Here is a 13,999-nt window from a genome sequence, read left to right as displayed (position 1 = left end):
ACCTATTGTGCTACATGGCAATTCATCACAGTGCGTAGACAATCTCAAATGAACCCACGTCCTTCTCTAGCCATACTCCCTGTCCATCTCACTCAGACACTAAGACCTCTTGGCTTAATCTGGCCTAAGCTGGTGAGACGTAGTAAAGCACAAGAGGAATCAGGATTGCATCCAGTAGGAACGTCGTCCTAATCTCCCTCTGCCCTCTCCTTTTGTAAACACTCCTCGGCGTCCTGCTTTGCAATGTCGCAATGTGTCTCAGCGGAGATGTCGGAAAAGACGTGAGGGACCCGGAGTCGCGCTTTGATACCATCCCAAAGACTCTTGAGGCTCGTGTTCAGGGTGAGGCCTCATGCCTGGACCATGCTATGTACTAGAGCGGTGAGGCAGTGGAAGATCAGGCCCATGTCTGCTCTGCGGGGGATCAGACACAGCAGGGCCGTTGTGTGGCAGCGGGTACGGGGAGTGGCTCGTGCTTGCCGTAATGGTGCAGGATACCGAATAAACTACAATGACCCAATCCAAGAGGAGCAGGAGATGGTGTGCCTTGAGGTATGGATTGTTTCATTTGATTTTCCTAACCGATCATAGACACCTGAGATTAGCTAGTAATTAAGCAAAAACATCACATTTTTACAGTCACCATTCAGTGTTCCAGTGCTACCGCAAAGATCATTTCTATTTGCTTCATATGATGATTATCTGCTGTTATTGCAATGTCCTCCATATGGTTATGACCGCCATGATACAGTTTGGCCATCAGCAGCTTTTTCAAGTAACCTATTTTGGAGAGCACTTCCTGTCTCAATGAATTGTAAGAAGATTAAAAGAAGATGGTGTGTCTTGAAATAGTAATGGTAGTCAGTAGTAGGCTAAATAAAGTTGCACACTGAGTGGCCCCGGCCGGCATCTTAGGACATCTGTGAAGACTTCCTGAAACAAAATGTAATCAGCAATGAGGGAGAACAAAGTGAGATCCTTCACAGTCATTACTCAAAGGTATGGAAATGTGATTCTGCCCTGACTTTGGTGCCTGAATCATCCTGTGAAACTGGATAAATAAAGAGTTCAGGTGTGTCTCTGTGGGGAAGAGAATGGTTTTACTGTTTGCAGAGGGGGAGGGATTTCTCAGGGGCTGAAAGGTCCCTGCTCACAGGAAACAGGAGTTGGTTCAGATTCTCAACATTTATATTACACATGGATATTGGTTGTTGTGTGGACTCATACATCAATACGTGGCCTAATTTCTTTTTTTCTTTTCTTTTCTTTTTTTAAACATACATGTTAATGAAAAACAAGCAAATGTAACACAACCTAACTATATTCCAAAGATGGTTCAGCCTATTTAATTTCCTTACTATGTGAGCCAACAGTCATGACAGCAATGGTGTCTGTTAGCGCCTCACCTACTGGAACATCTTGAAATATTTAATGTCAAAATAATCAATTTCAGAGGGTCCATATCCAAATCTGCTTCTTGTGGTGGTGGTGGTGGTAGGGGGTGGAGGGGCTGCGTAGTGCAATTTGGTTAACCTGCCAGTCTCAAACCAGACAGTAGAAATAACATTTAAAAGCAGGCATTTTCAATGGGAACAAAAGGAGAATTAAGAATTTGGTTAAAATGCGTCATTAGGTGCATCTCATCCATTTCAACTGTCTTCAGGGTCCTATTATTGTGAGTGCTGCTTACTTCACACTGGCTCTATTAAACTTAACCAGGCACTTCTCATTAAACTAATCGCACCCCTGCTTGTCTTATTAAATCCTTTTCTGTGACTGTGTCTATTTAGTGGGTTTCTTAGATGACAGGGCCATGCATTTGAAGTGCACTTAGAAGAACTTCTTGAACTCCAAGTTGACGTGCCAAAAAAATCTTTCTTACGTGTCTGAGCACGATCCACTATCCACTGAGTAGGAAAATACACTTGTGTGGGAGAGAGAACAGATTTATTTCCGGTCAGATTAATTTTTTAATTCATTTGTCTCATCATTTTGCAGGCACCCACTTCACACATAAGAACAGATTGAACTGAAATATCCTCGTGATAGATAAATCACCATAAGGTTATTTCATACACAAAAGGGGGTTCAATACTTTCAGGGCTTGGCCAGTATCTAAACCCTGTGCTCTATTCAACACATTCAAAGTGTGACTGTTAAAACACAATGTAGAGATCCGGTGTGTCTCATGACAGCAACAGTCATTTAGGAGGAGGAATCCCATGTTCATGCATGCACAGTATTTGCACAAAACTGCTTTCATGTTGTGTCCTGTCATATCCTTAATTACCACCATTAAAAAAAAAATAATAATAATCAAATTTGGGTACAGACATTTTCTTTTAGCCTATCTGTCAATTTTTATATTTTAAATTAAAAAATGTATGTACCAAATGCTGCTGATTAGTATAAAACCTGTCATTAGGAATAATGTTTATGAATATTTAGAAACCCAAATAAGATGGTTGTTAATAAAGTGCTTTGTGATTTTGTTCTTCATTGAACAACTCCAACAGTTAATTTTTATCTTCAACAAATGTGATTTAGTACTAAACATCACATTTAGTCTTCATGACAGCCATCAGGCTTTAGATATTATCGTACGTTTTTTGTTGTTGTTGTTGTTGTTTTTTTTTGCAGCAAGAGACAAATTAATGTGGCTGCCAGGACTGACAGTGGCTGTGTTTAATTAAGATGGCTTTTGAAATATGAAGCACTGCTTTGCTCATTTGGGGAAACAGAAAGAAAATCATTAGAGGAACAAGAATGACGGTACATAAAAACAAAGAATAACATGTGAACCATTGTGCTAGTCTCCCTCTACAAATGTTCAGTCCATTGCCAGCTTTAAAATGCCTTTTCGGTTTCTCGCAAGCTCTGCTGTGGTGTTTGCTGGTATCTAAAACATGTCCTGTGCTGCGTGTCTTTATCTGCTTCTTGTTCTCCACTGATTAAATCAACACATAATTCAGTCTCCCTTAAAGCTTTGCGGTGCTCTGCTCTTTGCAATCCTATTCACCTCAAACTGAAAGGATTTCATTCAGTGTGTCACCTAGCTCTGGTGTCACACTACCCTGGACGACCTTCAGTGTAGGGTCCTTCACTCGCCGTTGCGCCCTCTGAGAGAAAAGAGTGCGCGGCATAAGGCGTCATTCCCTGTTCTGAGTATGTATCAATCTCACAAGGCTATTTGCGGGTCTGTGTTGCATAACATGAACACAGGGGGAAGGTGTTAAATGAAGTGTTGTGGAGGGAGGGAGTCACGTGCTTGTTATCTCTGGAGGGAAATAAAGGATGTTCGAATGCATAGGGCATGCCTCGGTTTGGCACAATCAGATTATTATAATAATATTTTTACAATATTTTATAAAATTAAAATGTTATATTATTATTCCGAACAAGGAGAACCCCCTCTTATTTTTTGCTGCTTATTTCAAAATTAGATGTCATGGTTGGGATGAATTCTTGATGCACAATTGATTCCATCAGCATTTTTTCACAGGAGAGTTCACATTTTGCAAAACATTTAATTGGAATTCTTTCTCATTTGCATCAAAGAGTATGGTGCCCACAGTAGTAGAGGGGCATAAATGAGTTAGTGTAAAAAAAAAAATTACATATATGTATTAAACGTAGATATCGCCAAGGGATCAGAAAAAAAAAAGGCAGAGTGCCATCTGGTGTTTGTACAATGCTAAGACACGGTGACGCGCGATTTCAAGAGAATCTTCACACACACACAGCAGGCTCAACAAGTGCACGTAGCTCAGTCCTGTGTCAGTTGAGTTTTGCACCTTGGAACAATGTCAAAGATATCAGAATGTCAGATATCATTATAAGTCGTGACACCGCACATCCCTTGTGACGTGAGGCTTTCACTGTATGTCAAAATTTTCCTACCATGTGGGGGAAAAACCCTACGCGACTTGTAGCAAGAGCTACCTATGGCACTGTTGTTTTCCGTATCTCGACTGGTTACAGATTGGCACTGTGTATTAAATGGGACCCCAGTCAATGCTAGTCATCTGCAGCAATCATGAAATAATATTAAGAATTACATGGAGGTTAGATTCCAGTGGAGCAGTATTAAATGATGAATTTTCCATTAATTCAATTGGTCTCCATACTGCAGCATATTTAGCCCTGTGTTTGCTACCATACTCAACAGCACTTGGTTTTAGCTTACCACTAAACCTGGGTCTTTATTGTACTACATGTGTGGAGGGGGATAACATCACTTTGCTGGAGTTGTTATAATCCCAGGGGTTGGAGCAGTGAAGTGTTGTCCATCTGTGACGTGGCCATCTGTGACGTCACAAATTGTAACACATTGTGAAACGCTGAACAAGTGAAATGCAGAAAGGTTTGGACTTTTTTCAAAGAGAATGTATTGTCAGGCAAAGTAAATTGTACATGATATGGGACCCTTGGATTATTCATTTTTATATCGTATGAAGACCAAGAATGTTTATTACCACAACGAGGGAAAGGCAGTGTCCCAGCAGCATATAAAATACACACAGACAGAATTAGAGAATGAAAAATAATATAATATAAACTATTAGAATGGAATAAGATACACACATTTACAATACTGTGCAGTGCACAAGTGACGAGTGTATGATGACTATCTCAGTAAGTGTGTGAGCCTCATACATTTGTGTGACAGACAGAAATCAGGAATCATCTGTTGCCAGACCAAAAAGAAATGATGCCAGTCATTCACAAGGTACTGAGCGTTATTAATGATGTCAAAGTCAGGTTGCCCCGCAGTGAGTGAGTAAGTGTCAAACAGCTTCAGCACCACAGACAGCTCCTATACTCTCCGCTGGGATTCGCGCAGATTTGCTCCAAACAGCTGCAGCGTTACATAAAGCGGAGGATTGCTGCTGGACTTGCTGGCCTCCTGCGTCGATCCTGTGATGCTTAAATCGCGGCGCACCTCCGCGGTCATTATTACACACACACATTCACATGATGCTCGAATTAGTTCTCTTTCTCTCTCAATTAGTTCTCTCTCTCTCTTTCTCTCTCTCTCTTGTGTGTGTGAGCGCGCGCGTGTTTGAAAGTGTGTGTGTGTGTGTGTGTGTGTGAGAGAGGGAGAGAGAGAGAGAGAGGGAGAGGGGGAGGGAGAGAGAGAGAGTGAGAGAGAGAGAGAGACAGAGAGAGAGAGAGAGAGAGAGAGAGAGAGAGAGAGAGAGAGAGAGAGAGAGAGAGAGAGACGAGCTGCTGCACTGTATACCTGTACCGTATACTGTCTCTGTGCCTGGCTACTACGAGTTGGAGAGAAGACGCATGCGTACTGACTTCGAGCAGCCGGTGGGGGGGTAAAAAAAAAAAAGGAAAAAAAAAAGAAGCCTTATGTGCCATCGGATGTAATCAAGGCAAAGAATTACCTCTTCTCGCTGTGCATACATGGTGAAATTGTAAGTACCAGTGGCGAATCGATGAGTCGTTGCGCGGATGCTTGGTGAGGTTTTTTTTGTTTGTTTGTTTGTTTTGCGTCTGAGACGTGGTTGAGGGGGGGGGGAGAAACTGTTTTATTGGAATGGCAGGTCGCTGCCTTGTCGTACAGCGGACAGATCAAGCCTCTGTCTTTGTCGGTGGTTGTCCAGGGCGATGAAGCTCCGCGGTGCTTCACCATCACGGCACTTTCCATTGATGCGATGCGCGAGTTTGCTAATGCCGCCGCGTTTCCCCCCACCGCCGCAATAAAATACGAGCCATTTCTAGAAGAAGAAGAAGAAGAAGAAGAAGACGGGGGGTGAAAAGATCCACGGTGAGAGTGACTGGCGTTTTTATTCGGTCGTTATCACGGTTGCACCCCTTTTTGAATGGGCTGAACGGACCACCCCCAACCCCATTTCATCGTCTTTTGCTGTTGAGTCAGGCCACCGCGTACAGTGCGATTGTGTCGCCTTTGAAGCACACCTACACCCCGAACGCGTAAAAAAAAAAAAAAAAAGAAAAAAAAGAAAGAAGGGATGACAGGATGTGAGAGAGGGGGAGGAAAATCTGCAGCCGGCGGCTTTTTTGGCTGATGACCGCAGATTAAACGTTTCTGTGTCTTCTCGGAGGATGTGGGAGTGGAGACGCTGCGGTTATGGATTTACAGAAGCTGCGCCTTCGCACCCGCCACCCTTCCCCATCCGATGTTCCAAATCGCCTGACATTTCCCCCCTCTCCTTTCCATTTTAAGTGTCGTTTCTCGTACCAGGTAGCGTCCGTGTGTCGGCAGCGACAGTTTCTGTTACATAAATGATGTGACAGGATTTGGCAGCGTCTCGATCGCCCAGTGATGATGACACTTTTTTTTTTTTAAAGGACGGGGGGGGGGAATCGACCAGAAGTCATTCTGGTTATCCTATGTTGCAGCCTATAGGCCTTGAAAGCCTTAATGGAGATTGCGTGTCAGAGCTGTAACGTTGTTACACCGACGGCACAGCCTGATGGTGCAGGGAGAAATTACAATCGACGCGTCTCCTGAAACATACAAATGATTCGACTTGTTTGAATTTGTATTTCACAATTCACCACAGCCATCAGGCATTGTTGCAAATACATGCGCTGTGCTCCCAAGCGCGCACACATGCAGATAAGCTCTTAAAAAAAAAGAAGAAATAAACTAAATTTCCACCAAATATGCCAAACCTGCAAGCAAAACGCGTGAACAAGATTAGAGGCCTGATATGTGCCTGGTTGCCCTGCAAGTGATGCTCACATTATGTTGCATCCAAACAAAGAAAACAGCATTCCACAGAGTTCACCTCCTGGCATGCGAACACACTGCAGCCAGAGAGGAGGACAGATCCACACAGGCGTCAGCTGGTGGATCAAAGAAACCCGACGGATGATTAGTTTGTTAGCTTGATGGGTCAAAATGAATTCAGCTCTCTGTCCATACTATAGTTTCACACCACAGTGCGCCGATCCAAAATGTGCAGCTCAAGAGATTTTTGAGCTGCACGACCAAACAATAATAATCTCCTCCTGTCTTTTTCGTGGCATCTTAAAGGCTAAACTCAATAACTCTCCTCTGTCTGCAGCCCATGGGATCAGAGCGGATGGAGATGCGAAAGAGGCAGATGTCGGTGCAGCAGGAGTCAGCAGCGGGGGGAACTGCACCGGCCCAGCAGGACCAGCCAGGCCAGGTCAACCCACGGGGCTCCAATGCTTGTTGCTTCTGCTGGTGCTGCTGCTGTAGCTGTTCCTGGTAGGTCATCGCCCACCTGAGAATTCATACACTGAGGCCTGGCATGGCAGACGTTGCTGCTGCCTGAGCAGCTGTCTGTCAGCAGCAGGTTGCACCATGTCTCCCGTGTCCTTTTCCACATGTTTCCCTTTTGATGTGTGCTCCTGGAGCACCTCGATTAGAACGTTGGACATGTAGGAAGCTGCCAGATGTCTGTGGATGAAAAAGTGTAAAAAACAAAAAATCATTATGAGGTTTGTTTTTGTCATATGTGTGGCAGCAAACTTGAGAATTGCGGCTCATGTCACAGCTCTTGACAATGTGCATCAATATACTACAAATACTGAGACAGATTACGTGTGGTTCATATTTCATCAAGACCTACATTTTAAAAGGCCCCTTATTATCTTTTTTTTTGGTGCAAAACCAGCTTTACCAATGTTTTCTAACAATAAAATAAAATAAAACAATCAAAACATGAGTCCATTTCCTATTTTGTTTGCTGCACTTTTCAGCAACTGTGTACTAAAACACAAAGTTCTGGAAATCAGCCAGCTATACTATACTTACTATACTTATACTTCACAGATATTTTACACTGCCAAGTGACAGCAGCCCCAGCCAGGTGTTCATTCTGCACTCTGAGACCTTGATTTTGCTCCTTTCCAGATGGGAAGGTGGACGGTACAAGACATCAATGTTAGCAAGAAGCTAAAACTGGACTTTTTGGCAGAAGGTGTTACACAAAGGGCTAAATATGCAGTTTTTTGTAGATCTGAGCGGTTTTTGGAGGAACATTAATGCAAGGATCCTTAAACTGGGTCTGGGATGAAACATAGAATCCATAGAATATACTCATAAAAGAACCAATTTCTGCACAAATATCCTTTATGTATCTAAGAAGAATATGTACATGGTTAAGACGACGTACACATTCTATTGAAGTTTCTTGGGTGGAGCCCAGGACATCATGACTAACCTTCCGTGCCTAGGAGGATGAGTTTAAGCTTTGTTGATCCAAAATGAAAAAAATCATCTTGTTCCTGCTCAGACGTGTCATGTGGATTAGAGACAAATACCCTTCTGGTTACATCACATATATTTTTGGAGACTTTTCTATGTTTCGCTTCCTGCTCTTTGCAACATTTTTTTTAACGTTGAAATTATTTACCTTTTACAACCAGTTGTCCCTGATGCATGGTGACGTCCCAAAAGTGTTTTTTCCCCTAAGTTCTTTTTAGTTTCAACAGTTCTGTATTTTTTTTTTCTGAATTTCAAAATATGCTTACATTTTTAAAGGTTATTGTTAAATATTTGATCAATGACAAATTGAAAATCTAACTAATAAAATTCATGGATGTACATATGTGTAATTTGACATTTTAATCAAGAAAGTTTTTAGTTTTTTTGTGAAAAATTCATACAAAAATGAATTTGCTAATTAGCACAGCTGTTCATTTTGGGTGGCTCTGGTATAAACCATTCACTACACAGTGCAAAATTGAATAAGCAATGTGTTTGTGACCGCGATTGCAGCAAAATTAAATATAAATCACTTGCGTGAATAGTCAAATGTTTCGGGTTCCCTCATTCACCTGGATTGCCTGCTTTCATGTAACCTTCAGGAATGAGGACCGGGATGAGAGGAGCCGAAAAGCCTCTTATGATGTTAAGGATGGGACCGCAGACTGTGAAGACTGGTACGTTGGTTTCACTGCAGGAGAAAGCCAAATGCCGTACGACCGGACGCACCAATAAATTCGCTCATTGTTGCGATGGCTGCGTTTCTCTTGCAGCCCCAAGCCCACGCTGGATGAGGTGCGCTCCTGGGGACAGTCCTTCGACAAGCTGATGTGCTGTCCGGCCGGGAGGAACTCTTTCCGACAGTTTCTCCGCACCGAGTTCAGCGAGGAGAACATGCTCTTCTGGCTAGCGTGTGACGAGTTCACGAAAGATACAAACAAGAGTGTGGTGGAGGAGAAGGCCCGGGTCATCTACGAGGACTACATCTCCATCCTCTCACCTAAAGAGGTCTGACAGCTGCCAGAACTTCTGCTGTTTGTTTTAATGGTTAAACTGCTTCACATATGACTATTACTGATTTTAAAGGTCCTTCCTGAGGGTTATAATCATATACACTTGTCATATATTGAATATATGTATGTGCATAACCACCTTTACATAATACATTTAACATATCACTCAAATTTAAAATACTTGTGTCTATAAGGTCTCTGCCTACTTCAAAGTGTGCACTTTTGAACAGTCCACATTTTTTTTGAAGGACAGAAGTTTGCAGTCTCATTAGCATCTACTGCTAAATCTTACACACCTGAGCATCAAATTAATTGTTTTTGACTTTGTAAAACTGGCATGCTGCAAACCCTACAAGCAGTAACCTGACAAGATGTAAAAAAAAAATAGGGAGACTCCATATTAGGTTAGCCTAGGTTAAGGCCGGAAATGGTGGTAGTGGCCCTCCGATGTGAAACATCTAATCTGTCCAGTTGAATTGTAATAAATGTTGATGGGAGCAATTATGTGGCTCTGCAAGTCAGACAACAAGCCTAAATGTTCTCAAATGAGATGGAGCTTATTTAGTAGCTCTGCTGTCTTTACAGTCTCTCTCTAGCTGTGCCAAAGCCAACCTCCCCTTGGGGTCGCTTTACATTTGACATTGGTAGCAGCTTGGATGAGTTTCAGATTTATCTTGTATTATTGTACTGAGATCTTTTCACCAGGTATACAGATCTGCAAGCGATGACCAGTGTGAGATTGTTGTATTTAGTAGATGTTCTCACTTGTTTTTTTTTTGTTTTTGTTTTTTCTTCTGCGTTGCTGTTTCCAAGGTGAGCCTTGACTCCAGGGTGCGCGAGGCGATCAACAGGAACATGCAGGAACCCACCTTGCACACGTTCGACGACGCCCAGCTGCAGATCTACACACTAATGCAAAGAGACTCGTATCCTCGCTACATGAACTCCCCGGCCTACAAAAATCTGCTCAACACACTGTCAGAGCAGTCCCCTGAGTCTTAGAAACGGTTGTGACCTGTGATCTTTCAACTGTCTTTACCTTCATCCTTTCCAACTTAAAAAGTATTTTTTTGTCCTGTAAGTTCAGCGTAGGATTACATAAAGCGGGCCTCGGGTCTGGCCCTTCCCAGGGATCTCAGCGCTATTGTGATCTGCACCTGACCGAAGACACTCAGGTCTCAAAATCTCCCGAGGGCTCCACATCATAAGTACTGCTACAGATCAACATAGCAAAACACTCCAAAGGAACATGAATTTATTTCTGTTTTTCTGTTTGCATTTCTTTTGATAGAACTAATCTATTTTATTTGTGTTCAGAGTTTTTTATGGTCTGTTGTTTTTTTGTATGATCGTCGGGAATGATTCCTACTAGACTATATATTTATGAGTTTGTAAATAGTACAAAATATTGAATTGTGGATATTTTATGTGAAATGCCTGGTTCTATTAACTGCGTATAAAAATCAAAGCTCGATTCAAAGGCTACACGTTAGCTCTACTTGCAGGCAGCTTTGTGGGGTACTGTATGATTTTTACCTTGGTTTTCACCTTGTTGTGTTATGCGACCTCACACTTTGGTACTCCTGACAGCGACTTGGCAACTCCAGTTCAGAAACTGTGGACAAATGAAGCTACTGGTAAATGTGGTTGTCAGTAAAGCAACAGAGCAACAGTTGCTCCGTACATGGGGTGCAATTTGTGTCCTTCAGAAACTCAAATCAATGACAACAGAGTATTTGAACTCTCTTGACTCAGTTTTAACCACAAATCATTGCCTATTTATATTTATAAGTGTTACAGAGTGCACACCTCATACATTTAAAAGCCTATAGTATTATTAATACAATCTAAGTAATTATATCCACCATATAGATTATTTTTTATTGCTTGATTTGTAATGTCCATAAAGAGCAGAGTCCAAATTATCTTTATGCCCAATGATAACCTACAATGTTAGGCATTTGTGGAAAATTTTAAAGATCCGTACATTTTGGAATCTTCATGTATAGAAGGAATTGGGAAATACGTTGTTGTTTTGTGTGTTATTGTGAAGTAAGACTGGAAGATTATCTTTTGTAAGTGATAAATATAAAGCTATGCCACAGTCCAGTTAGCCAGATTTAACACAAAGACTGAAAACTGGGAGCGTTCAGTTACATGCTTAGTGAGCGTTAGGTGGCCACAGATTCTTGAATCTAAAGTCATATACTGTGTGAATAAACTGGATGGAATTTTAGGAGAACCAATTTGGTCCAAATTTTGAACAGACGCATTAGCTGGGCTCCTGTATCCGAAGACTTTATGCTTGGATATGCTAACTGGCTGCTGTCACCAGCTTTAAATTAATCACACCTAAACCTGAACGATATAACATATTCTTGGTGGAATGATCACAGTGAGTATATGCCAATTTTGTGGAATGACGTGGATAGACACAGATTCACAACCAATGTTTTCTGGTAACATTTAAGAACAGCAGGAAATACAGGCTTTGTTAAAAATGTTGGTAAAATCAGCATGAAATTTTGGGTAGAAGTAACTTTTAATAAGTATTAGAAAAAAAGCAAGATATTGACATGATATGTTTCAGTGGCCCACCAGCAATATAATTGACTTGTGATGTAAAAATGGCATGGGGCTGGGGGAGGGGGAGGGGTTTCAGACCAGGTTAGCAGCAACACCAAAGCTACCAAGTAAACTGTGTTCAAATGCTTGTTCAGGGCGTTTATGTTGACAATTGGAGTTGCCAAGTGTTTAATATATACTTTTATTTATTCTAATAGTTTTATTTAAATTGTTCTGTTGCCTCACAGATGTGTCACTCAAAGACAAGATCCTCACGAGGGGAAGTGCCTTGACATTCAATTTTATGACAACTTTCTCATTGGCAACAGTTGTGTACAGACTCTTGCCATAACAGTGATTGCCGGCGCACAAGACCAGTTCACTGGAATTTGTCCCTACTTTTGGCCAAATTGCGGCATGTGTTTTGTCCCAACACCGCTCTACTTTTTGGTAGCACTACCAAACATGGCTGTGGGAGATGATGACACACACCTCTGTTTTTGCTAAGGGACAAAGCAAGATCACCAGACAGAGCTGGTTGATCGGAATTCTCTGCCATCCCGTGTGCTTCACGGTGGCACTTCTACTTGTCTTAGAGTTAACTTAAGTTACTATGTGCAATTTGAGCTGATGGGTACCCTGCGTAGATCAACCTCAAAAACACAATCCAAGCCAATGGCTTGGAGCGATGCCTATAAATGTTTGTTTCTTCTTCTGTTTACTAAATGAAATGTGTTATTTTGCGCTGAGTTTACTGACGCATACATTTTTAAAACAACAAATAATGTGAATGTTTACAGTGTATGGGTTAGGTTTTTTTTTCTGCTACACTCCAAGAAAATAAAACGACTTGTGGGCATTTTAATTGGTATAAAATAAAGCACAATAATTTTACTGACTCTGCAATGATTTGACCCTGTCAAAAACACGAGAGACTGCCAACAAGAACTGAAACTGGGCTGAGGGAGGAGGGGTTTGGGGGAGAAAGTATAATGGAGTGCACTGACCTATACACATACATACATACCTGTGACAATAAAAAATATTCCAACGACATGCTAAGGCCCTTATAATTTCATTTTTTATTTATTTTTTTGTTATTCTAACCATATTTCCCCCTCATCCTGTCCAAATGGCATCTCACAATCTTATCTAGGCATGCATGCCAGACGTGATAAATGAAAGGCAGAAACCGTGCAGGTCATTTTGTGCATATATTGGTTGTTTAGTTTCTTTCTACGATATAACAATTCTTTGAAAATAAAGATGAGAAAATAAGCCATGGCAAGGCAGAAACAAAAAGATCCTGCTGCGTGGAGATGACAACGTTCAACGTTGGTTCTGGGACATCATGCTTTTCCTCAGTCCTGTGCCAACAACCCCAATCCTGAATGGCTTGATAACAAGCTGGTGTTAAATCAATGCATACTCAAAAGTCTTTCTTAATCTTGTGATTGCCTGGCTGAGCCTTTCAGTGTCATAGAAAAATCCCTGCTTCTTTGTAAGATTTTTAAAGGCTGTCATTTCTAGTGACTACTGTTCATTATGTTTCAAGGAATATCTTTATTCATTTTTCCTTGTTTAATTTACCATGACAGCATGGTTTTCAAATTATCTGAAAACTGTATAGGTGCTATTCATAAAAAATGGTTAAGTCCCTAGAGTGGAACAGAACCTTTGTTTGTCTCAATGTATTTACATGTATTGCCCCAGTCCCTTCCCAGTCTGTTAAAATAGGACAGTTAGAACGTTGCTGAAGGTCCACTGAGGGCAAAAAAGTCCAAGGTTTAATCAAAGAAGCCCTTCTTCAGAATGTGTACATATTCTTGTAAATATTACGATTAGATCTGTTGTTTAAACATTAAAACAATAAGACTGACAAATGCAAGAAGTCTAGGGTTGCTTATATGCTTGCTGGTATGTACAACACGCTGAAAAATCAAGATTGAGGGCTAAGGAAAACAAAACCCTTTATTTTTTTAATCAAATGGATTACACTTTATTGGGGGAATTAAATAAAACAATGCAATGTGAAGAAGAAAGCAAAACAATATGATCCAAAGTGTTAAAACTACATATATAAAAAAATGCAGATAAAAGAGAATGACACAACACTGATCGCTTATATCTGAGAAACAACTAATACCAATAGGCAAAGATTTCTGATAGGGATGGGCCATGACGAGGGAAGTGAAAACAAGCTCAG

General features: G+C 41.3%; 1 protein-coding gene across 3 annotated transcripts; it reads left to right on the top strand.

Annotated features, from left to right (window-relative positions):
- The first annotated feature begins 253 nt into the window (after positions 1-253).
- rgs20 (regulator of G protein signaling 20) lies at positions 254-11,959 on the top strand. 3 transcript variants are annotated; one of them, XM_076021726.1, is made up of 5 exons: positions 254-552; positions 7,047-7,213; positions 8,818-8,892; positions 8,989-9,223; positions 10,042-11,959. In XM_076021726.1, exons 1-5 carry the CDS (start codon positions 364-366, stop codon positions 10,228-10,230), a joined length of 855 nt encoding a protein of 284 aa, XP_075877841.1. In that variant the 5' UTR covers positions 254-363; the 3' UTR covers positions 10,231-11,959. The 3 variants fall into 3 exon arrangements, with proteins under 3 accessions (XP_075877841.1, XP_075877842.1, XP_075877843.1); XM_076021727.1 differs by lacking the exon at positions 254-552 and adding an exon at positions 5,081-5,426 and having other exon boundaries at positions 10,042-11,958; XM_076021728.1 differs by lacking the exon at positions 254-552 and adding an exon at positions 5,516-5,779 and having other exon boundaries at positions 10,042-11,958.
- The last annotated feature ends 2,040 nt before the right edge of the window (positions 11,960-13,999 follow it).

The sequence above is a fragment of the Nelusetta ayraudi genome, unplaced genomic scaffold, assembly GCF_046127955.1.
Source record: "Nelusetta ayraudi isolate G7.1 ecotype Tasmania unplaced genomic scaffold, CSIRO-AGI_Nayr_v1 ptg000011l, whole genome shotgun sequence".
Classification (NCBI taxonomy): Eukaryota; Metazoa; Chordata; class Actinopteri; order Tetraodontiformes; family Monacanthidae; genus Nelusetta; species Nelusetta ayraudi.
This window is presented reverse-complemented; position numbering and strand designations above follow the sequence as displayed.